At 39.2% G+C, this 25,695-nt stretch overlaps 1 protein-coding gene across 2 annotated transcripts; it reads left to right on the forward strand.

Annotated features, from left to right (window-relative positions):
* Window positions 1-29: 29 nt before the first annotated feature.
* Window positions 30-24,895, forward strand: SLC39A9 (solute carrier family 39 member 9). Of its 2 annotated transcripts, XM_075030500.1 has the most exons (8): window positions 30-214; window positions 534-651; window positions 6,505-6,613; window positions 12,664-12,855; window positions 15,336-15,404; window positions 16,577-16,662; window positions 18,647-18,781; window positions 20,455-24,895. In XM_075030500.1, exons 2-8 carry the CDS (start codon window positions 556-558, stop codon window positions 20,683-20,685), a joined length of 918 nt encoding a protein of 305 aa, XP_074886601.1. In that variant the 5' UTR covers window positions 30-214; window positions 534-555; the 3' UTR covers window positions 20,686-24,895. The 2 variants fall into 2 exon arrangements, with proteins under 2 accessions (XP_074886601.1, XP_074886600.1); XM_075030499.1 differs by lacking the exons at window positions 30-214; window positions 534-651; window positions 6,505-6,613 and adding an exon at window positions 8,771-9,074.
* The last annotated feature ends 800 nt before the right edge of the window (window positions 24,896-25,695 follow it).

The following is a 25,695-nucleotide window of genomic DNA, read 5'->3' on the forward strand; positions in this document are numbered from 1 at the left end:
GCGCTAGGTCGCGGAGGTGCCACTTGGCCTCCGAGGCAGCAGTGGCGGCGGCGGCGGGCGGAGGAGGGGAGGCGCGAACCGGCCCCGCGGGTTCCCCGCGCACGCAGCCCGCCTCAGGCCGCCCTTCACGCGAGGAGCCGCTTCGGCGCCCGCTGTTTCCTCCCCACCCCCCCCGGGGGCAGTGGGACGCAGGGGAAGGTCCCGCTGCCTTCAGGTGAGGGCCGGGCCTGCCCGCCCCGGGGCCGGGCCGCTCCCCCTCCCACCGGCCCCCCAGCCGCGCAGGTGCCCTTCTTGCCCGTTCCCCCGGCCGCGCCGGGGGTCCCTGCCCGCCCCCTGCAGCGGTGTCGGGCGGCCCCGGCGGGATAGCGGCTGCCGCACGCCGGGCCCCGGAGGGGCCGCCGCCGTGGGCCGAACCGGCCGGAACCGCCGGGCGGGAGAGACATGGCTGAAAACCTTTCTTGGGAGCTCGGTGTCTGCACGGGTTAAGGCGTGCGGGGCGAGGTGGAAAAGTTGCTGTTGAATTTCACTTTAAGGGACCGGACAGAAAGCAGCGAAATGGATGACTTCCGCTCCATCTGCCTGCTGTCTCTGGCCATGCTGGTCGCCTGCTATGTGGCAGGAATTATCCCCTTGGCAGTTAATTTTTCCGAGGTAAGACAGCTTTGCCAAAGTGCTGGTTGGTTGCTAAGGGAGAAACTAGAGGGAAAGATCTTCCAGGAGGAGTTAGTGCAGTCCTCTTGCAAGTACGGCAGTGCTGTTAGGGGCGATGTTGTAACTTCAAAAGATTTTTAAGGAAGTTGTAAATGTGATATTAATTTTCATTCGAAATTGCAGTGTAAAATTATGCTTGTTCTACAGTGTGTATAAAAGTCACTTAAATGTGCCAGACTTGAGCCCAGCATCTCAGCTACAGATGAAGCAAAGCCTCAGCATGTAGGGGAAAGACTTGATAGGAGCTGGACGCGGTTATTCTTAGAAGCTTGTGTCAGAGACTACTAAAGTCGGAGATTAACTGTTATTATGTGTCTATGGGCTACTCAATTTAGGGCTTTTAAAAACAATTCCAAAAATGTCCTCAGAAGACTGTGGTTTGGTTCACAATTTTGTTCACAGCTTGTGCTGCTGAAAATTAAACCTTAGCCGTTTGATTACAATGCAGCTTCAAGTTATGTCACTGTCCACGTAACTCAAGGCATTCTTTTGGAAAAATATCTTGGATACATAAGATATTCTGCTTTCATGAGACCCCACATGGAGTACTGTGTTCAGCTCTGGGGCCCCCAACATAAGAAGGATGTGGACCTGTTGGATCAAGTCCAGAGGAGGGCCACGAAGATGATCAGAGGGCTGGAGCACCTCTCCTGTGAAGACAGGCTGAGAGAGTTGGGGTTGTTCAGCCTGGAGAAGAGAAGGCTCAGGGGAGACCTTACAGCAGCAGCCTTCCAGTACCTAAAGGGGGCCTCCAAGAAAGCTGGAGAGGGACTTTTTAGCAGCACCTGTTGCGCTAGGACAAGGGGTAATGGCTTTAAACTGGAAGAGGGTAGATTTAGATTGGATGTAGGGAAGAAGTTTGCCACTGTGAGGGTGGTGAGGCACTGGAACAGGTTGTGAATGTCCCGCCCCTGGAAGCGTTCAAGGCCAGGTTGGAGGGGGCTTTGAGCAACCTGGTCTAGTGGAAGGTGTCCCTGCCCATGGCAGGGGGGTCGGAACTAGAACTAGATGATCTTTAAGGTCCCTTCCAACACAGACCATTTTATGTTTGTTACAGGAGAGGGAGACTGTCGTAGAATGAATGAGTTTCCAAGCGGTATGGCATTTCAGAAGTGGAGGTATTTGAGTGCTTCTAAGAAATTATTAAGGTGATGATCATTGTTGCAGTCACTGGAAATCTCCTAATAGCCTCTGATGCCTGAGGGGTTTTTCTCTTTCTAAATGATGACAGTTGTGTAGAGGTGTGGTGTAGTGAGAGTTTAGTTGTTCTAAGATGGTAGCAACCTCTTACCAGAAGTTTCCCATTTCTCCTGGGAGCCATGCTGCCTTTGGAAAGTAAAGTGCTGGAAGAGACATGTGACCTGTTCTTCCTTCAAGTCATAGAGCTGGTTGCATCTCTCTGGTCCCATTATTACTAAGAGGCTTTGGGAGCAGCAGACCCTGGGCAGCATGGAAGGAAAGGCTGTTCATTTTGCTAAGACTACAGTTCACCCAAATGGATTGAAACATGACAATATATTCTGAAGTCGTTACATAAACATTAGCGTAGTTCCGTTTTGCCAGTGCTTCATCTGATGCTTTGATGGATGTTCTCTTGTATGTCTTAAATGCTGCTGCTTCCACTGTCTCGCTCTTCAAAACTCACGTTTGCCCTGAAGCCTACAAAGGATTTTCTTGCAAATTCACCGAGAACGCTGCATAGCATGCTAATATTTTCTCTCTTATTTAATTTTGCATTTCCACATGTGTGTGCTTGATAGTCACCTGTTGTCTCTGACTTCATATTCAGTGTTGTCTGAAGGTAGAGTTCTTGATCTGGGTTTATGTGGTTTATTTATATAGTTGAATCTGTGGGCTCCTAAACCTTTTGGGGCTCCCAACAGCTGCAGAAATACAGATCCGTTGTGGATCCAAAACCAGCACTCTGCATAAGCAGTAATCACATACTTATTAGCCTTTTATGTGTGCAGTATTTTAGCAACAGTACACACATGCACAGTCAAGTTTATTGTGGTATCAAACTCTCAGAAATTCTTGACTCAGTTTTACACTTGATTTAAATTTGATACTTTAAGGATCCACATGCTATGCTGGTTTAAAAGAGGAGCAGAATCTCTGCAAATTATGTGCAAATGCTAGCTAATCCTGGAAGTGTCTAATTAGAAATTAGAATTGTTTTGTTTAAAATGATTGCTTAGGGCTCTGCAAAAAGTACAATTTCAAACTGAAATGTCTGCTTGGACTGTGCATTCTGTGGTTTGCAGAAAGTTTTGCAGGTGGCCCTAGTGAGGAAAAATGCCTCCTCCCACTGGCCACTTATAATGGTTAAGTAGAAAACGAAAATGAATGCTTTACATAGTGTGTAAAGCTGTTCCCCAGATGCTGGAGAACAAAAAAATTATTCATTAGTGTTAATACATTCCTTCAGATGTGTTTTTTTTTCCTCTGGAACCTATTGGTTGTGTTCTGATTTCATGCTAGTTTCTACTTTTAATTAGATTTGGATATTCTTGAAAGTATAAAACTCCAGCAAGGCCAGGTATGACTAAACATTGGTGATAAAAGGGCAGACTGAACAGAATGTCATTTTATTTCTGTTTGCAGATCTACCCTTTCAGCTTAATCCTAATTTACAGTACTCTGTTGGGCTAACTTTGCCTGGAAACAACACTATACCAGTTCTTGAGGCTGTATCTTAAGTTGTAGTCTAAATGCAAAAGATTAAAAAAAAATCGAGTTCTAGCAGTTCGAAAGTTTTGCTGGTGTAAGACAGGCAGGCAGTGTTGACTGGACTGGGACTGCTTGCTGCTGAAAGGAGGTGTGAGTTTTTGATAGGTCCAAGCAAGAGTTTCCATGCCATGCAGACTTAAACCAAATACTGAGCAGTGGAACAGTTTGCTAATTTGAGGAATTTAAGATTTTTCGCATGCATTTTTTAGCATTATTTATTGTGTTGCTCTTGTTTTTACCAACAGACACACAAATGTTTTTGTAACTGAAATGGCTTGATTTCTTGGATAAAACTAGATGATTTTTGCCTGTCTGGGTAGGCTGCAATTGTTATATTGCTGTATTCACCGTGTTTAGGTATTTTGTATTGAAAAGGAGGTGGAGACTTCTCTTGAAACAGTAATCTGTTAGTGTGTATTATTTTCATGGATCTTTAAAACTCACAGATGCCCAAATAAAGGCAAGTGGTACTCTGTATTTGTAGTTGTAATAAACCAGTATTACTTCATGCTTTTTCCCCTGTGTTTATGTATGTATGTAAAAGAGATTATAGTGCTGCAGTATAAAAATAATCTTGTTTTTCCTTGTAAGATACTATATTTTTGCACAATGACTTTATGAACAGTGGGTGTTGAAGATTGTCTTTTCATGTAGATTGCCACTGTATCACAATTTACCAAGTCTAATTGTTATATATGCCAGTATACAGTGCATGTTCGTGGAAACTTTACAGGTGTTTTCAGCTCTTGTATATTACTACTTGAATTTTCCCCAGTGATGCTCTAATTGTTTCCTTATGGTCACATTCAGCTTGCTTTCAGAAAGCTAGTTGTGTACCTCTCTAGAGCCTCCTATTTCTTCTATGCAAGTGTTGCCTATTTCAGTGAGATTAAACAACTTGTATCACTGTGGTGCATGAAGGAGAATGGATGACATAATAAGGATATGCAACAAGTGGTTTCCCATTTGTCAAACACTGAACTCTGTCTCCAGGTCCTCAGTAGTTAATGTTAGTATTTTGGTAGCACCCAGGCATCTCATTGTGCATGGAAGATGATGATGGTTCTGCCACAAAATGTGTGCTACACAGTTGTTATGAGGATCTAAACTCTTGTGGTTGCTACATGTGATATGGTAAGGGCTCTTACAGAAATGATGAGAAACACCCTCTGCAAGCTGTTATATTTTAGAGTCTGTTAGATGTTTATATAATTGGATTTTCAGTAACTGGCTTTGACTTTACCCTGTCGCTGTTGTAGTCACAAGGAAGCAAAACGTAATAGTAAACTGTTCTTATATTGGTAAAACAGAATTTAGTTGCTTTGGGAAGGGTGAAGGAGGGGTACTATCTCTCTAAGTTTTTTGTCCCAAATTTGAATACAACTAGGAAGATAACCCTTACTAATAGTGGCAAGTACTTATAAGCTCTCATGTGTGTGTTTTTTAATCTTGTTGCAGAAATTCTTCCTGAAATATGAATTAAACTACTATAAAGACATTGTTTATATATTTTTGTTAAGGTTTAATTGCAGGTTTGCAATACTTAATGTAACAAATCTATTTTAAAACCTACCTTTGCAGAGGGGAAAGGGGATTGCCATGGTCTGTAATTACATGGAGAGTAGAAGATCATTTTATATTGTCCTAAATACCTTTACAATCTTTAACACCTTTCAAAATGCCACTGGAAGGCTTAGAAATGATTGGAAAAACAATAAGCACTGTTCTGCATTTCTGCATCTCCGAATTGGATTAAAAAGAAAAAAAGACTGACATGAAATGTATATTAGCACCATTATCAGTTTGGTGCAGGTCCCTTATTGAAACTTTCATTTGAGTAAGCCTTTATAAATTTTTTTTTGGTAATTCTGGTTTTGGAGCTATTTGGGGGATTTGGTCCCTTCTGCCATATTTTGTAGCTACCTCACATTCTTCAAGTGCTGTGATACTGTAGTTCTAAAACTTCACCTGGCACCCTTTTTTTTTTTTTTTTAAATATGTGGAACAAACACATCATCAGATCTTTCGAGTACAAAAGAAGTATCTTTCTCTTATAAAACTGTGGATAAAAAAGGAATTTGTTTTTAAAGAAAGTCTGTTCCTTGATGATACCATATTAAATAGAAGGCCATTAAAATGTGGCAGTTTTAAGGACAAGCTTCTGCACAAGAGTGGCTGTTTGGTTCAGAGACTGAAATATAGTTCATCCATCATGTAACAGTCTTATAACAGCTTAACTTCATTTCTTCGGTCTCTAAACCTGTAAGTGAAAGTAGAACTCCTGCTGCCTTTTTCCTGTAAAGTCTTTTTCTCCTTCTGTAGTCCTAAAACTTTTCTTAGCTGTTTTCTGTGTTATATAAATATAGCTGACTTAGCAGTTTACACTCGTACTCGGACCGATGTATTTGTACCTGTAGATGCATTTACATTATGGGTTCTCTTGTCTTTCTGTTTTTGCTTTGGTAATCTATTTTTCTTTCTTGTGCTTTCTTTTATTATTTAGATTGGCTTTTTTGTGGAACAGGCAATTTAACTTGCAGTGTGCCATACCCAGCAGAGATTTTAGAGAACTTGCATGTTTAAGTATGATTTCTAGTAGGAAGGAGATACTTGAAAAGAAACCCAGAATGGAGATAAAACATAGTTGCAAACATGCATCAATTCAGGCACTTTCAACTTTTCTTTGTCTCTGCAGGCCTTATAGTTTGAGGCCCTAGAGGATGAATTAGACCCCCAATAATCATTAGTCCCAAATATACCAATTTTTGCTATTTTCAAGTATGCTATGTTTCATTTCTTGTCTGATGTTACCAGTCAAATGGGTCATCTTTAACTTTCATTTCCTACTTTAGTTGATTGCATTGGACACTGGATATGTTCACTTTTCAGAAAGTTAATCATTAGAAATATAGGATTATGCAACTGGGGCTCTTGAATAAAAATCAGCAAGAGGTTTTGTGGATCATTCTTCCCCTGCCGCCTGCCTCAACTTCAGTTAATGAGGGAGAGTGAAGAAAGCATTTTCATTCTTAAAGATGATACTTGTTTTGTACTTGCTTGCAGGAGAGATTAAAGTTGGTGACTGTTCTGGGTGCTGGGCTGCTGTGTGGAACTGCCTTGGCTGTCATTGTGCCAGAAGGAGTACATGCACTTTATGAAGACATCTTGGAGGGTAAGAACCGAACCCAGATGGCCTTTTTCAAGATAACTTAGGTGATGGTGTTATAATATACTGGGTCTTGTTTCTAGGGCTTTTAACATGAGATTGGTGGAAGGGTTTCACGGCAGCATGACACAAAGCTGGCATGGAATCAAAAACTGTCATGGGGATGATATTGCATGTTTATGGTGATTCGACAGAGGGATGTGGTCAGGTTGTGGATCGATGACTCTTGCTGAGTGATCCAGTCATTTGCAGGTCCAGGTACTGTACTGTTCATGGAACCACAGCCTTTTATGCCAGGTCATGTGTAGCTTCCTTATTCTGGGGAGAGTTGAAGTTTAACTTTCACTGGAACTTCAAAGGAGGTGTAAGGATGCCTTTGGCAGAGAATGAAACTGTGGAATATTTGCTGGTGCTTTTTTTGTAGTTTAGATTGCTTCTCATTAAAGCAATTGCAGGAGGTGTTTTATAAATCTATATGTACTTGCCCTCATAAGAATTTCCTCCTTTGAAGCTGAAGAGCATCTTGGAATTAAGTTAATTTTCAGCCGTGTATATCAAAGTATGGTTATATAGGGCTAACTCACAGAATAGGAGGCATTGTTTTCTTGGGTGGTGGTGTCCTTTACCAGCAGATATCTGCGCGTGGTTCCAAGCTCCAGCATCCAGCTCTAGTATGCTGACGAAGGTCTTCAAAACCTCATAGCCTCTAATGAATAGCTCAAAGCTAACAGCAATTACGTGTCTTGTAGGGACATGAGTGTGGAGCACATCTTATACCCCAAAGTCTTAGTAAACCTCAGTTTGAGGTTATGACATCATTTTAAATGGTCAGGGCTCATTACCTCTGTTTGGAGTGCACTTTAAATCTTGCTTTAGCTTGGAGTCTTGTGCTATTACATTACCATTGCATGTATGAGATTTTTCCAGTATGGTCAGAATCAGAAATTTGTCTGAAGGTAAACAGCAACAAATTAGTGGTCACAGGAGAAAGCACTATAAAGTTGAGGCTGTAGAGAACTTTGCGAGTGTCTGATGTACCGTTGTTGCTAATCTGGGATTGAGAGATAATTGTAATACTTTGCTTTTCTTGTACTACTACTTTTTTCTTGTTTCTACACTGTTTTAAATTTCTTTTTAGTAATATGCTTAATTTATCCTCGTTTAGTTTCCACTAAATTTATGTTGTTCTGCTTAAAGTAAACAGAAGATAATATATAAAATTATCCTCTATCAAGAAGTGAAAGAACGTCTGATTATGCTTTTATACTGTACTGTAATTTGTGCACTCTAATGTAGGATGTCTCTAATGAGCTGTAGTTGTGGGTTTGCTCTCCATTTAATTGTAATTCTAAGTAGACTGAATTTTTCTTGTAATGATATGGCTAGCAGTAAATAGAATTGCTGTGAACGTTTACATTTTTTTAATTTATTTTTTTTCCATTACATGGGGCATACTGTTCACATATGAAATCTACAGCCTGCTGTTTAGAGCTATGTGCTCTACAATGTGAAGTTCAGTATGCGGAGAGAAAGAAGGCACTTCCTATTACTGCAGTAGTAATATCAGAAGTATTTACCTAGGAAAAAAGAATTTGTTCTGTGAATGAATTCAGACTCAATTCTTAACTCACAGTATCATGTCTAAAGCTAGTCTGTCTGTAAAGAATTTTTTGTATTGCAAAGAGGAAAAATTCACGGAAGTTATAGATTTAACTGCAAAAAATATTTCTAATATTTTTCTTTAAAAAGCAGGATATTCAAAGTTAAGCTTAAGATTCTGAGAACTTAACAGGTCTCAGTGCATTTTTATATATTTTTTAAAATTCTTCCATTTACATAGTTAAACCTAGAAATGTGCCTAAGGGAACATCAGAGAGATCTTTGTTTTCCCAGTTCCAAGTGTCATATAACTCTGAGACTGGTTGTTTGTTATCAAAACAGGTGTTTGTCATTGATACAAAAGTCATTTACTATTACTTCTGTATTTTCCCACAGACAACAGAATAAATAACTTTGAATTTTTGACCTTGTAGGCTGAGAACAAATAGCATATCATGATTCAGACTATTATTTGATCATAAACCTATGTATGTGTGTAGTGAAACCTTGGTTTGAGTATTACCAGCAAATAAAATTCCTTTGGCGACCTTCCTTTATTTTAAGTGGTGAAACTGCATAACTGCTGTCAGAAACATTGCCCCAAGTTACCCACTATATTTTATGGCTTGAAATGATCTGAAGCAAAGTTAACTTTTTAATATAGATGGCAACAATCTTGTGTGGTTATTTTATTGACCAATCTTGTTTGGCAAAGATACGTTTGTGAAATCTTTCAAGGGCTACCAAGCCTATTCTGATGTGCTTTGTCTGTAGTAATGGTGTTGTGCCAACATTTTGTACAGTGGGATGGGCGTACAATTGTGTCTCTTCCAAGATGTACGAATACTCCAGCAAGAAGATGACTCGAGTAAGTCAAGTTTTTGCTGTGAATATCTAAAACTCCTGAAGAGTAGTTGCCAGCCGAAAGACCTCCCCAAAATGACAGAAGTTTTACTTTTGTCACTTAAGCCGCAGATGTTGGGAAAGCCCTAATGTGTGCTGTCCTCCGTTTTGTTTGTTGCCATTCTCTTTTTTATAAAATTAGGTGCATGAAAGTTGCCTTTTCACTTAAAAAAAAAAAATTATGTAGAGTGAACTTTAAAAATGCAAGATTCAAACAGGAGAGATACACTGTGTTGAACTGTAATTATTATAATAAATTCAGACATTAATATCCTTACCTTGATTCAAGCAGAATGAATCAGCTGTTCTGAAGTAAAAAAGCTTTCCAATGATGAATGACGACTTCTCCAAAAGCCTTGTCTATTCTCATACTGAGAAAACATTGTTTGCTGTTAGACCAAAGAAAAAATCTAGTTAATATCCTAGTTTCTCTTAAGTGCTGTACGCTAGTCCTGTTAGTCCTCTTACTGTTAAATGTGATAAAAATTAAACTAAAATCAGTAACATTGTTTCTAGTAAAGATTTTTAAGAATTCCTGATGGAAACTTCTTGCTTAGTCAATATTGTTCTATGTAGTATTGTCATCAAAGCATTGCTGTCCTGTGAAACAGCAAGAAATACAAAGTGGAACCAAGGAAGGGTTTGTGCATGTTATTGTTTCAAGTCACTTTGGAAGAAGTCTTTTTCAGAAAAGAGTGAGTTCAGCTGGTGGACAAGGTCAGGTAGGTCATTCCAAACTTCAGGAAGAATTAAAAAGGATAGATAGGAACAAGTAATTAATACGTAAGGCTCTGTTGTCTTTACACCCTCCCATCAGATATTTATATACATTGATAAGATCCCCCTGAGCCTTTTCTTCTCCAGGCTGAACAGTCCCAGCTTTCTTGGCCTTTTCTTATAGGAGAGGTGCTCCAGTCCTGTAGTCATTTTCATGCCTCTCCACTATGTCCATGTCTCTCTTGTACTGGGGAGTCTAGAGCTGGACCGAGCACTCCAGGTGTGGCCTCACTGGTGCTGAGTAGAGTGCAAGGATCACCTTTCTCGACCTGCTGGCAGCACTCTTCTTAGTGCACCCCAGCACTTGGTTAGCCTGTTTTTTTTTTTTTTTTTTGCCACAGGGCACACTGCTGGCTCATGGTAAACTTTGTGTCCACAAGGACCCTGAGGTCCTTTCTGCAAAGCTGCTTTTTTGATTGTTGGCCCCCCACATGTACTGCTACCCGGGGTTATTCCTCCCCAGGTGCAGATCTGAAGATCAAGTCAGGTCTTAAGAGAAAATATAGTTCCTGATCAAGCATTTGAACATGACAGAGACCTCTTCATGTTTGTAGTTTATATTATAGTGCTACCTGTTGCTTTCTTCATGGTCATAGTTTCTAATATAGTGCTAACTGTTGCTTTGTGAGGGAGTAGAAATTAATGTTTCACCTGCTTCCTTGTATTGGACTGTGGTGCATATGTTCTCTAGGGCACTGGAGCTTTGCAAATGGGTTCTCTTTTTTTTTTTTTTTTTTTTAATTTTCTATTCAAAAAACAAATTTCTCCTGAGTTCCTGTGTAAATACAGGAAGGTTGCTTGTGTAACTACATTCTGTAAGTGTAAGGGAAGGACAGAAGACTTTATGAAGATAATTATAATTAGAGATTGTGATACCATCATTGGGTCTAGCAGAGAAGCATAGAAGAAGAAATATTTTCTTAGCAGAACGTTAAAGAGATCTACAAATATTAATTGAACCTGCCAAACGTGGTTGTAAGCATTGTTGTAAGGCCCTGTTCTGGAATGCAGGCAACTTGTACTGAACGGTAGGTAGTTCAGGGCTTTGGAGTATAGCATGCAACTCAAACATCTGACTTACCTTGAGGTATCAGATGTGGAAGTAGACTTTCTGCATCTGTTCTTCCATTGGAAGCACTTGAGTAATACTTCCTGTGTGTAAAGTGCCTTACCTGCTGTGGAAGTACAACTATTTATAGTAACAAGTATGCCAAGGAGCATTAAATGCCTCTTCTGCATCACCCAAAGGGCTTTCTAACCTGATGTCTTGTCTCTGCCAGGGGGTATAAGGGGAAATATGAAAAAAGAAAAAGAAAGCATATATGATTCAGGTGAGCACAGAGTCTGAAACCAAGAGGTCAAATGTTTACTGTGCTCTATATGGTAGTTTGGAACTTAATTCAAAATTACCTATTCCTGATCTTTGCTTGTACCTTTCTAACAGTGTATTTCTGTATGCTGTTGACAGAAGAAGGCTTAGACATGATTCTTTGTTTATATCAGCTGGAAATGATACCTAGAATTTTGCTAAAAAAAAGCTTCATTAAGTCTCTTTCACATATATGTACTAAGGCAATTCTTACCAATCTTTGCTGGCCAATACTGAAAAAAGCTATGTACTTCTGGATATTGTTTGTCCTCTGTGTCAGATGGGATTGCAGAAGCAGTAATTTCTTGTGGTCATGAGCAAGGTTGGAGGATCTTATGGATTTATCTTGGGAGCCGCTAGGCCAAAGACTACTGGAAATGTTAAATGCATGTGCCAGAAAAACCTTCTCCTTTGTCTTTGTGTGTAAATTCAGAGTGAGACTGATGTAGTTTCTGTTGAAATTGGTGGGAATTTTGTGTGTGGTGAGTATCTGCTTGTAAAGATCACACATGCTGGGCAAACAACAACCTGTAAAAGTTGGTAGTTATGTTATATCTCTGCTTTCTAAAAGTCGTTTTAGGTAGAGACATTTGTCACTTTTACTAACCTATGAAATACTTGAAGATGTTTTTAAATTATGAACTGTGCACCAAATAAAGCATTTTATACCATGGAAACTTAATTAAAAACATGCCCAGCCATCATCATTCCCATTCTGAGAGTGATTTGGAGCTCACCTAATTTCAGGGCAGCTCAGTGAGACAAAGTAAATGTTTGAAGGGGGGCATGGAATTAAAGCTTGTGTAGGGAAAGGAAACAACCACACAATGTTCAACCCCAGGGCTTAGACTTTGGGTTTCTAGGATGGTACTGACATTTGTAGGACAGTGTGCTGACTTAAGTGTTCTAGTCCATATCAACGCTAACTTGTTTCACTAGAGACTGATGCTTTGAGATATAAAGTTAATCTTCTTAAAGATTATATTAGGTCTCTTAGTGGATGGAACCTATTTTATCTCCTCATCCTGTATTTTCTCACTTAAATGAAGATTATGACTTAACTGCTTGACAGTATCTCTGAATACTGACAAAATTGGCAACTTCAGTTAAAAAAAGGAATTAGCAATTTTTATCAATCAAATTGTGTGTAAAATGCAATATTTAAACAAAGTAGCTTGGCTTATAAAATATTAACGCTTTCTTTGCTTTTCCACACTGAAGATGTATGAGGAGAGGCCAACCAAGCAAATGTGTGCTTCCCTAATAAAATGGTCTAAGAAAGACATTAAACAAAGACTTCCGTGTATTGTCCAAGAAAGCACAAGGAATGCTGTCAGCAAAGGAGGACAAAAGTGACAATGCCATGTTTAGTCCCCTGTCTCCTAATCTGTTTGCTTGCCTGCCACAGGGAAGCATCACCCGGCGAGTGAGATGCAGCACGTGATTGAGTCTGAGAAGGTAGCAGAAATCCCGGTTGTACATGAGTATGGCCATGACCATTCCAGGTTGCATGCCTACATTGGTGTATCCCTTGTCCTCGGCTTTGTCTTCATGCTGTTGGTGGATCAGATAGGCAGCTCTCATGTGCACTCTACAGATGGTGAGTAAGGATTCACTTCCATTAGACTTGCTAGTTAGTCTTAATTAGCAAGTTGCAATTTTTTTGAATGCTACTGGGATTTAATTTGACCAGTCATGTCCAGAGTTTCAGTAGGTGCTTTTACAAACATAAAGCAAAGTCTGTGTGAAATGTTTGTGCTGGAAATCTGTCCTGGAATTCAGCATAATATGAGAGCTTGCTTTGCTAACATGAAATAACTGTGTGAGCACATCTGGTGTGGGGTTGAAGGGTGTCTTGACACTTGAGTTATTGTCTGTTTTACAGTATCACCCATAGGGGATTTCTTTGGCTTTCCAAAAAAATTAAGGTTAGTCTTACCTTTGTTTGTTTTTCCTACTTAATTGTCATACATGTAGGTAACATTTGCAAAGAACAAAAAGTTATCCGAATTAAGAATGCAGAAATGACTATGTAAGCTCTGGTCCTTTACTGTAACTGCACATCTGGACTCCCGTGCTAGTCTGGAGCCTCACTTCAAAATACTTCCTGTTTAGTCCCAAGATTTCTCAACTTCGTTGCAAGACTCTAAAAATGCCTGCAGTTGCCTTTGTTTACTGCCCGTGGCTTCATGCTCAGCCTGTAGCTTGAAATGCACCAAAGGTGTTTTGTCATCTGAAAAGGTATTTTATTGCCTTTGGCTGCACATTTTCTCCCACATAATTTCCTCTGATGGTAGAATTTGGCCCTCAAAAATTAAGGAATTGATCTTGAAGGAAAAGTGAAATACACACACACATAAAGGAGGGGTGATATGTTGTGGCTGGATCCTTGGCAGTTCACAGTGCAGATGTGCAAAGGCTTGTGTGGGGCTAGTGTGGTAGGACAGATGGGAGGCCAGTGCAGGGGTTGTGTTGTTACCTTTGTGCTCCTGGAGAAACGTAAATGGAACCACAGCCATGGCTAGCTCATTTTCAGAGCTTTTCAAAGGAAACAGTGGCAGTGAAGATAAGGGGACGCAGGTGAGCATCTGCCAGGAGAATCCTTGGTTTGTACAGGTTATGACCCTTTTGTATGTCTCTGGTCAGAGCAAATACCGGGAGAAAATAGACTATGATCTGTGTTAGAGATAAATACTATAAAATAGGATATTAAGTAAGGTTTTATCTAGTCTGTACCTCTGTCACAGGAAATGTAGTAGTGTTTTTACAATGTTTTTTAAAGCTACTGAAGGAAAACACTCTTCTCATTTGAACCAATGTCTGGTAGTTTTGTTATCTTCCTGGTGGCTAGATTTTACTTTGTCTAAACTAGAAGAATTCTGTAGGCCAGAGTGGAGGTATGAAATCAAATGTGACTCTCTTTGAGTGTGTTTAGTTCTAGTCAATTCAAAACAAATTTAAAAGAAATGTTTTTTGTGAATATCTCCTCCTATTTGATATGAGTATACCATCACAGTCATCCAAATGCAGCTTATGCAATTAACTGCTCAAATAGGCTCCACTTGATTCAGAAGATCAATGTGACTGAAGAGAATACATTAGTTTTTAGCCAGCTCGCTTCCCTGATCTGACTCAGTGGGCAACTACGTGGGTGCCTATGCGTGAAGAGAGAGACTGGAGGATGGAGAGACAGGCAGGAGGAAAGGAACAGGACTGGACTTTGGGTTTTGGCAGCAGTGCAGACTTAAGTAAACTAGCTGTGTAAGCACGCCTGCAGTCAGCTTACTGATCGCTAGTATAATTAAAAAACAGCTGTTCAACTGTTTGGAATTAAGCAGTTGAATAATAAGATGTTTCTATACTTGTGTAGGACTTACCTGCCCTGTTCATTGCAGTGATTCTTTGTAATAGTTTCACTGCCAGCTGTGTAGTGGTGGATATTGCCCTGTAGTGCAATGAGCTAAGCTGCAAATGTCCTCAGAGTAGTTGTCAAACAATTACAGTCAAAACACTGGATCTCAAGCAGCACTGGCTGCTTTTCTTCTCTGTGGTGTTTAACGTTGGAGGGAAATCTTTGCAACTGCTGCCCTGACAAGTAGAACTTACAGCTTCCTAGAAATTGCCAGAGGATCAGTGCAACAGAGGCTGCCCCAGACTCACCTGAAGGAAAATGCCAACATTGGGCTATGTAGGAAAAAATCATCCTGACTCTTGGAGTAGCTCTGGATTCTGGGGATGCAAAACTAGCTTTTCTTCCCCTTGGTAGCACAGAACTTTAACATTTGGTTTCAGGAGGTTAAGAAAAACAACTCCTACTGCCTATATCAATGATCCTGTAAATTGCAAAGAATTGTCTATGATTCTGTCACTTGTTTTTTGGCAGAACTTCAGGTGATTGGAAGGTATTAGGTATCAGCCTATTTTACAGTAAGTCTAATGCAGAAATACAAAAGCTGGTAGCTTTGAATATAACTGCCCAAGCAGCTGGTAGAGAGATGTGCAGTGATACTTAACATTTTTCTTTCAGCATAATTTATGTATTTGTTCTCTTTATTCTAACTTTCCTCATGACCGTTTCAGATCCAGAAGCTGCAAGATCAGGCAACTCCAAAATCACCACAACACTGGGACTAGTAGTCCATGCCGCAGGTAATGAGACACCTATTGTTAGTACTTGTCAAGGACTTCCGTTACTGCGTGGCTCATCTTTAGATGTGATAGAAACACTTGAGTTTTGTTTTTGAAGGTGGCTTTTTATTTAAAAAACAAACAAACAAAACCCAGGGAGAACTAAGGATCTGCCCTAAAACTAACTTACTGGGAAAACATACTCCAGGGCTCATAATGTTCCATGGTGTTTTATTTGGGTACAGTATTTTCACTCTTATTATTCCTTTATTTTTCCCATCTGAAGAGTTGTGTGATGCTCACTCTCTGCTTCTTCAATTCCTTGCTGGCTGCTTTAGCTGCTAAATTTCAATACGTGTTAACATGTTTGATCTGTAGTATGAAACACCTTTGGGTTTGTGTGTCAGTTGACCTGTGTTTTTAAAAAAATATTAAGTTTAAAAAAAAATCTTGTGGAAAAAAGGACATTATAGGGTGGAGTGCAAAGATTTGATTGAAACATATTTGGGTTGACTTGCAAGGACTGAAAAAGTTATGCATGAGTTGCAGTCAACCCATGTTCATGTTGTAATTCACTATATATGTGTAGTATAAATATGATGCTTTTTAATCTCTCCTGCTGAAGGTTATTGTCTAGACAAGTCATAAGATATTGATTAAAAAGATATTTCTTCACTAAATTAAGTGTCTATATATTAAGGATTAATATAGTATCCATTTCCTATTTCATTTAGAAAATATATTTATGTTAAATGGTAAAAAAATAGTATTTACAATAGTATTTGCATATGGAAATTCATTTAAAGGGTAATAATTAAAATTCTTTTAATGCTTAGAATCTAAAGGAGATTTTTTAATTTAGACCAGAAGCCACTTCTGCTACAGAAGACTAAAATAACTAAACTTCTTACCTGGTTCTAATTTGTCAGGATGTGTCAATACTGACTAGATTCTCAGTATAGTTTTTATTGTCTTGGGAAATACGAGACAGCTCCTGTTGAGGGTTGTCTGATCTCCTGAAATTGTTGTGGCTTAACAAAAAAAGGGAAGTCATGTGTTGAGTTGGTATTGTTAATGGCATTTTGAGTAGCAGGACTTCTCAAATCAACGCTTTGTACTGTCAGCCATTGAGGGGGTGGGAAAGCTGGAACTAATGTGGAGGAATAATCCATGAATTTGCACTCCTGTTTCAGCTGATGGTGTTGCATTGGGTGCAGCAGCTTCTACTTCTCAAACTAGTGTCCAGTTGATAGTGTTTGTTGCGATTATGTTGCACAAGGTAAGTCATCATCCAAAAAATCTTATTTGTTCTTCAAAAGACTGTTAAAGCATACAGAAATTACTAAAGATCTTCAGTTTCCTTAGTGTTGTAATGTGGAAATGTCATTGCCATTGCAACGAACAGGTTAGTAGTACAGCTTCAAGAACCAAAAAGCACTGGTATGATTTATGACAGAATAGCAAATGATGGATGCTAAGTCTGAATGGGGTATGAATGAGAGAATTCTGACTGCCTACTGCCTACCTTCATTGCAACAGTTGGGAAGAGTCTCCCAAAAGTAGGGATAGAATAGCTCATGAAGAAGTGTGGCAGCTTCACACTGACTTTTTTTGAAGCTAGTGTGGTGTTGTGGGTTTTTTTTTAAAAAACAAACAAAACGCCCCCAAGATTCTTACTGCTGTAAGTGATGCATTCGGAGAAGTTCTAGAGGCTAAAGCATAGAAGTATATGCTAGTGTATTCAAGGAGGAAAAGCAGTTTTACGCTGATTACAACAGTTTCTTGGTTCTGTGATGTTCTTAAGAAAATGGGAAGGATATTTGTTATAAAGGGGTTTGGTGTTTAAAGGGTTAGTATTTTGAAACTACTTGATATCAGAGTATTAAATTACAACTTCTGGTTAACTCTATTATTGTAGTAGCTTCCACATCAGTCATATGCCATTTCTGCAGGAAAAAATTTTAGATGTTTTTCTGATGGTAACAAGCAAACAATGGCTCTTGAAGATGCTAAGATCTTTTTTCCTTAATGTTTGTGCAAAGATATCTATTAGCTATATAGGTTCTGAATGTATGTGTGCAGAAGCATATTTGACTTATGGTAGCACATGCATATATTACAGTAGTTAGTCATACACTCATCCAAAATCTTGCTTGCATAATTGCATGTTCAAAATGTTAGGAAATCCAGATCTAATGTGTCTTTTCTTCACTGTTCATAGAAGAAATAGTGGTTTACATAGCCCACTTCAAAGGTGGCAATGTCAATGTCACATCTTGTTATGAAGCTTGGTTTACTGATATTGCTGAGTGAAACTTGCTTTTATTATTCTTAATGTTCAAATTAACTGACTTCTGAAATTGTACAATTTTAGAAGAGGAAAATTTCTCCTGTGAAAGATTATCAAGAAATACTTGGTTTTGAAAGAGAAATGTATTTCTTCTCTGGTGTCTTTTTTATTTTTCTAGTCTTGTCATCCTGATCAATTGATGCTTTTGTCTTTCTCCTCTTCCTTTTCTTCGCTCATGGTTTCCTCCTTCTAGGTTTAAAAAAAAAAGATTCTGTGTATAAAAAAAATGCTCAATATATTTTAGTTAGTCTTATCTCAAAAACGTCAAAATCTCAAAAACAGGCTAGACCGCTGTTGTCTTTATGTGAGCAAAAATATAGTAAATGCTGTGAGTAGTAGGACAGCTATGCCTTGTAGATAAGAAACTAGATGCCAGCAGAGGGAGAAGAAGCAAGTATTTGTTTGCTTCCCAGTGGGAACAGAAATGAAACTGAATGATGAACTAATCAAAAGAGCTCTTAAGTCTTTGTTCATGTGGAGGCTGACAGTTGTCTGTCTTTGGGAATTTTTTCCCCCTCCATGTTAATTGTAGAATTTTTCTGCTGTAGATAAAGAAACTGTCTATCTAAGGATGTGTAGTAGCATCAGGACAAAAAAAGAAATTACATAAGTTAATGGAGACTTGGGGATTATCACAATGACTTGAGTCAGAATGAACATTTTAATATTTACAATGACTACACAAATATGTGTACTCTGATAGCCAGAACATGAGTTTCTGTTAGGTACTGTTATTAAGGTAGGGCAGTCTGCAGAATTCTGTTGATTTGGCTTAACTGCAACACACCAGTGCTCTCACCGAATATCTTCCAATTCAATGCATTTCAACGTAGTAACTCATATTTCAACTTTATCTCAGATTTCAGGAAATTTTAGAAGGTATTGTATTACTGGTGAATATTGTTTTTTGCAGGCACCAGCTGCCTTTGGCCTGGTTTCCTTCCTGATGCACGCTGGGCTGGAACGGAATCGAATTAGAAAACACTTGCTGGTCTTTGCATTAGCAGCACCTGTTATGTCGATGGTGACATACTTAGGGCTAAGCAAGGTAGGTCTGTGATTTTATTCTGCCCAAAATGTAGCTTAGTGGTGGAGTTTGGGGAAAGGAATATCATACGAGTTTCACAGAACATAATTCCAAACTGCTTGAAAAATTTAGCAGAATGAAGATTTAAAGAAGTGGATAAAAGGTAGCAACATGAATGTATGAAACAAAAAATAACTTGTGTTTTTCATCAGAACCAGTGATACAACTCCTCTATAGAGTTTTGTATAGTTTTTTTTAGAAGGCTGATTTCTGTCTTTTGTCCTTTCTGCTGCTCCCTGCTTAGAACAATAAACTTGTATTCTTGGTCCTATATGCTCAAAGTCTTTTTCACACTGTGTCAGAAGTTGAATCCTCAGCTAGAACAGCCTTTTTTGCCTCTCATACTTCATAAAGCATAGTCTTGTCTTGGCTCTATACAACAAACGGCCTGTGAAATGGGCTACTGCACGAGTTTAACATTTCTGCCCAAATTAAATGTTTCTGCTTCTCATAGCATTTCCTATGAAAATACATTCCTGTATTTCTAACTGCTGTGGGCCATGCTGGTGACACACTATGGTGTTGTGTTGTAAAGAATCTAACATGGGATCTCATGAAACTCAAGGCATGAGAGGAAATATTGAGTAAATCATCTGGGCTAATCCCTTTACTTAGCGGAAAGGAGTTATATTTGATACTGCAGTACAGGAAACAGCAGAAAGGGTTGCATTTGTAAACAGAAATGAGAATGCTGTTTGAGCATTCTCTTGATGCAGGCTCAGTAAGAGTTGGTTTTGCATTTTGCACTTCAGAAGGAACAGAGAATTGATAAGGCATAAGGGCTGTCACAGTGGTTGTATAGTTCAGAGCAGAAGATGTATCTCCGCTCTTTGGAAAAATAACCTGAGAGCGTACCAGAGAACTAACGTCACACTTGAGCTGGAAATTGTTCAGGAAGCATTTTTGAAACTGATAGGAGTGGGTTTGCATTTCATCATGTTTAATGATGTATAGCATGATCTTAATCCTGGTATGAATGTGAAGAGGTGCTCGGTTTTGATCCAGAAGATGCATTTCTTTATGAAGTTTTTTGCATGGAAATTCTGGAAGAGTTTTGGGTGTTTACTTGTACATACAAATGAAATATTGAATGAGTGATGGTTGGGAACTTTAATCTAGCAAATCTTGCTCTGACCAGCAGAGGACCAGATATTTAAAGGCTAACATCTCATTTGAACTCTTTGTTTAGAAAAATGGAAAAAAAAAAAAGTCAGTCTTGAGTGTCCTTCCTAAAATTTGTGGCTTTGCAATCTAAACTTTATTTTTTTCAAAGTACATTTTGTCATTTTGACATTTTATGTGTTGCTGTGAGATGGTCAAACAAGATGCTTCTGCACAGCCTGTGACTTTTTTCTTCTGTAAGGGTTCCTAGAAGTCTGAAGTGAACTAACTAGGATGAGAGGTGTCTTTCTGCCCCCCACATCAACTTTAGAATGCCAGTTGCTACACATAAGGTGCAAGATACAAAACAACACATTAAACCATTGTCATTGTGAGAGAATGAGAGTTGATAGAAATCTTACTGTGTCTGGACACCTACAGAATTTTTTTATTATTGATTGAAGAACTTGTACTTATCCTTATTTTTTTTCTCTTTCTGTTTTTTTTTTTTTCTTTTTTTTTTTCTATTTCAGAGCAGCAAAGAAGCCCTCTCGGAAGTCAATGCCACCGGAGTTGCTATGTTGTTTTCTGCTGGGACTTTTCTTTATGTTGCCACAGTTCATGTCCTCCCAGAAGTAGGAGGAATTGCTCATAGCCACAAACCTGAATCAACTGGAGGAAAAGGACTCAGTCGTCTGGAGGTGGCAGCCCTAGTATTAGGATGCCTTATTCCTCTAGTTTTGTCCATCGGACACCATCACTAAATGCTCGAATTTCACCGTTCTCCTCGATCTGACGTGAGCAGTAAATGTCGGCTGCTCCTTTTATCATTGTCTCTTATCCATCATCCATCCCATCCACTTTATGGAGTTCAGAGGGAACCTTGATTGCAAAATGAGGAATACTGGGAAAGATTTTAGTGTAGCAAAATGTACTTTGGCAGCCGGACATAAATTCTGTGTAACTTTCTTTTCTGAAGACATTTGCTATTTTAATTGTTTCTTCTGGCCCTATTCTCAGGGAAGATGGAATTTGGAGTTGAAGAAAGGTGAGTAGGGAAGAACATAGCGACTCATCACGAAGTTGCAATCACCAAAGTATCCTGCAATTCAGCTTTCACAGCTGAGAGCAAAAACAAAGGATGGCTGCCTTGTGAGACATTGAAGTCTTAGTAATGAAGAAGGAGGCTCTCCCCTGTTGGTTCTATGTTGTCCTGACAACGCGACTGGTCCTTGTGATGTTTGTCACTAATTGTATTGCAAAAGTGGGCTATACTTGGAACTCTGGACAATACTGCTATTGTCACAGAAGTGTCACTGATGGGAAAGAAATGATGTAGACAAAGTGTAGGATTAGAGTAGGTAATCAGCTGGTTAAGAAAGTGCAAATGAATTTTGCAGTGTATTCTATTATTTAAGACAAAGGATAGAAGCAAGGAGGATAGTGTTTTGATTGTTTATGCAGTTGTTAATAAGTTTTTAAAAGACAGTATTTCTTGGGAGATGGTCTTCTGCTGAGTCAGTAAAGCACAGGCACCAAAAATGTTAGCAGGAATTAGGTATTGGGTACTGTGATTACACTACTGCTACTGTTGAGAGAGATACCCATAGTATCCCTTGAAATTGAGCTGTTTGGGGCTCTGAGGAGTAGAAATCTGATTGTGACAGCTGTTGAGGGACCAGAGAACTTTACTAGCTTGTTTTCAAAAGTCTGAACTGCTGAAATCAGTGGGGGTGTGGGAGATTTTTTTCTTTAAAAAGAAGGTATTAATGCTAGCAAAACAAGATGTTTAGTTAAATATTTATGCTGTAGATAGAGTACAAAGTGTTTCTAAAGCAGTTCTGAACAAAAAACCCCAACAAACAAAAAACCAACCTGGTGGGTTCCCAGTGTACCTGTTACGCATTTTGCTTTGCATTTGCCTCTTACTGATAAGTGTTAGTTTTGGTGAATCCACTGGAGGACTTACTGCCAACTGCTGATGCCTCTCACTGCAGAAGAGTGATAAAAAATCCCTCCCTTTCCAAGGCAAAGCCTTCTCTTGTCAGGCACTATTTCTTTTATGCAAAATATATTGTAATAACTAGTGCATTGAAAAGTCAGGAATGCTTGATGTGCACAGACTCAACACAAAATTCTTTCTTTAGAGGAAAACTTTTTAAGGCTGTACCCTTTTTTAAGGTATACTCTGTCTGCACTTTTTAAAGATAACATTGCCAAATATATTTTTCTTTTGATTTTTTTTTTGTTTGAAATGGATTTTCAAGGATTGAAATATCTTCCTAACTGAAGTGCTTCTTGTTTCCATTTGAATAAGTGTGTCTGTTTTTCATGCCATTTATTACTTAGGAAGCGCAATGGCCCGTGTAGTTTAAATTCTTTGTTTTTGTCATTGTCCTGTTTGTCTGCTGGTTCAATAATGGGCATGGCCTGGCTCTTGGACTAGTGATTGCTTTGTTGGCTTTGTAACCATACAGGTGTATCCCAGGATTGAATCTAGTACTGATCCCCAGGAGTGCTTGTTCATTTGTGTGTTTTACTATGTAAAATCAATGCAAAATTATTAGAAATCATCTTTTCCCACAAGACAGTATTTTCAGAATTAGTGTATCAGGCCTAAACAAGCACTTTTGACATTAGACCTTCAAAAGTTAATTTCTGTTCTGAAAAGTCACTGCAAAATTACTGACATGGATGAGATCCTCTCCTACATGTTCTTAAAGCTTTTTTGTTTTTTACAACATACATGTGCAACTAGTAAGCTACCTGTTTAAAAAGTTCAGTGATACAGATTACTGATACATGCGAATGATACACAGGGATGTTTAACACCAAAGCTTCTAGTGTTCTTCCTGATTTCCTCTTAATTACCTTCTTCCTTGATATATCATCTCACTGTTTTACCTTACTTAATCTTTCCACGTAACTGTTTCCAAAAGCTGGAGAGTTTGCAAGATCTGCAGCAGAAGCAGGAGATAGCTTAAGTGCAGCACCAGATACTGTTTTACAAAATGTAAGCAAGTTTGGGTTTTTTTTTTCCTTTAAACTATCATCTGTCACTTGCATGTGCACACCACCCCACTAGTTAAGCTGGCATCCTGACTGTTCCACTTCAGCCTCAATTTGCATATAACAATAAAAACGGTTTAGGGAGGTATGTAGGTAGGGTCCCATTTCATGCCTTTTGTTCCAGTGTTGCAGCGTGTGGATAGTACCTTCTTATATGGCTCAGCATGTATTGATGAGGATGTGGCAGCCAGCCTTTTCACTGCTGACATAACCTCTGGTGTATTAATTGTAAGAGGTGCCACTGCTGAGAGGTCTTGTTGTCTGTCTTTTCTCCTGTCCCCTGGATCATGTTTCCAGTTTCTGGGGCAGCCACCAGAAATGGTAATACTCAGTTTAATGATTCATGAACTATAGAGGCCAAATTATAGCAGCAGGTGAGGGATTTTAAATGAAAACATTGGCAACTTAAAATTGGCACAGAAATTCTGATAACATGTACTTTTCGTTTTGGCACTTGGTTAAGTGATAGAAAACTTTTGTGATTCCCCCTCACCCACCCACCCATTTAGAAGCAGTAACAGCATTTTCTTTTGGCTGCCTCTCTTAACTCTGTTTTGAACTTTTATTTTCAATTCTGTAGCTGAAACTGCAGTGACTAAGGAAGCTTTTGGTTATGTGGTAAGGAGAATATAAAATTTTAAATTATCAAACCTTCCCAAATTGTTAGTTCCACATGGAGGATTATTTTCTTGAAGCAGAGTATTTTAATGAGTTAAAATGGTCCATTTTATCATAGACCCTTTTTTTACCTATCTCCCATCTGTCACAGTAAATCCAAGCACTGCATGTAGTCAGGGCCATCTGGTATCATTTTCTACTCCTCAGGGGACCTTGGTGCAAACAAATTCCTCTTACTCTCTCTGTAATAACCATCCCTCCCTGTGTTTCTGTTGTGAGGAAGGTGGCAGCAGGTCTAGCAGGTAACACTTTAACCAAGTGTCAGGCATGTTGTCCCTTTCCTTCTGTCAATCCCTCTTGGAAATCTATAATCTTCTCATGAGCTGTTTTTTCAGGTAATGATTTCTTAATTGGTGATAGGAATTGGACTAAAGCTGTTTCCATTGATCCTGGTGTGTTCAGGTACTTCCCCTAATGTTCTAATTCTTTTATTGTTCCTTGTATAAAGAAGGGAAATATTTCTCTTTCAGCACCTGATGACAGATGCAGAAGCTGCACTGACATTAACTTAGGTGAGGATGGCAGAGCTGTCACACCAAGATAGGAATTTTTGATAGTTGTGGCATGTCAGATGGCCTGTGTTAAACACAGAAACCCACTGTTGACTTTAAAGAACTGTTTCCAGGTGGAAAAGGCTAATGTTATCCAAGAGACACAGGAAAATGAATGTGTGTGTTTAGGAACTAGTGCAGAGCCTTCAAGGAGCTTTTGACAGTAGCAGATGTGTCCATATGGAATCAGCTCTATGCAGAATAAGAGAGAGATGCTGTGTAATAAATGTTGCAGCTTCTTCCTTCCCGTTTTGTGCTGGGACTTGGGAAGAAGAGGAGGGAAGTGTATTTGTATTTTTTTGGGGGGGTGGGAGGAGGACGAGTGGTTGCGGTATGGTGGGAGAGTTTATGATGAATTTCAGATTCCTGTTCACCTCAAACTTCTTATAAAATAAAATAAATCATCATCTTTTTTTTTTTTTTCCTCCTTCCTTACCATCTTTTTATTACATCTCTTAGCAGCCTTGGCTTTCCAGGGAAAAACATTGGTGGTCATTGCTGTTTACCTGACTCCATGTATGGAACTGTAATTTTAATGTCTCTTTTTCCAAACCATTTGTACACAAAATCATTCCATGAATGGCTGCCTTATAATTTTTCCACTTTAATTGTGAATGGTTAAAATAATGTTGCCGTTTTCAATTTGTTTTATTATATTAAATTTTTACTAGGTGCAGTGCTTTGGAGTTGGCTTGTCATTTACTGCATGGGGTTTTGTGACAGCTCTGACAAAGAGAAATGATGGTCTTAAATGGGATGCAAGCGGTGCAGACAGTACATTTTATTTTTGTGTAAGTGTGTTTGCTGCTTTTCTTCCTAATATCTGAGCACCTTGTGGAAACCTGAAGTGTGAAACTGTATGTTGGGAGGCAGTCCGGCAGGTTGATTTGGACATGAGTATGAGTGGGTTTAGAGATACAAATACAGAAATGGTTTGACAGGGGCATTTGAGAGGGGCATTTGACAACTTCTGTCTCCCGCAGAGTGTTTAGGAGTTGGCATTGCCCTGAAGCTCTCTCTTCCCCTGCCTCGGTCCCAGGGAAGTCTCTGAAGCTTACAAGGCAGAGACCTCTTCGGAGGCCCATAAGGAGATGGTTGGCTCAAGGTTCCTCCAGGCCACTGTTAAAAGGCTGGAAGACACATTGGGGCTAAAGAAGATTGAGATCACAGGATGGAGATAAAAAAATCTTGTTAGCCCCGAACCCAAAATCCAAACACTAAGTCCCTCGGTTCTTTTTGGAGACTTTGTGACAAAGTTTCCTTTCCAATATATATGTGCCTCTGTGTGATTTGGATTACAAGTCAACTGTAAATATGCATGCAAAGATGTGAAGAAAACCCTAGCCTGCTTTTTGTTCTGTTGTGGGGGAAAACTGCTGGTGAAATCTTTCTTCCCCTGTTCTGGGGTTTGGGTTTTTTTCCTCCTATCTTCTTGCTGTTTTCAGGCACTGAGTCACAGCTCAGCTTTCCTTGTGA

This window comes from Buteo buteo, chromosome 6 (genome assembly GCF_964188355.1).
Source record: "Buteo buteo chromosome 6, bButBut1.hap1.1, whole genome shotgun sequence".
Lineage (NCBI taxonomy): Eukaryota > Metazoa > Chordata > Aves > Accipitriformes > Accipitridae > Buteo > Buteo buteo.

Bases quoted from the DNA above. Each gene is read 5' to 3' on its own strand.
- SLC39A9 (XM_075030500.1), top strand. From the start codon at position 556: ATGGATGACTTCCGCTCCATCTGCCTGCTGTCTCTGGCCATGCTGGTC. The intron at 15,405-16,576 runs GTAATGAGACAC...CTCCTGTTTCAG, and splicing joins ACTAGTAGTCCATGCCGCAG to CTGATGGTGTTGCATTGGGT. The intron at 18,782-20,454 runs GTAGGTCTGTGA...TTTCTATTTCAG, and splicing joins CATACTTAGGGCTAAGCAAG to AGCAGCAAAGAAGCCCTCTC.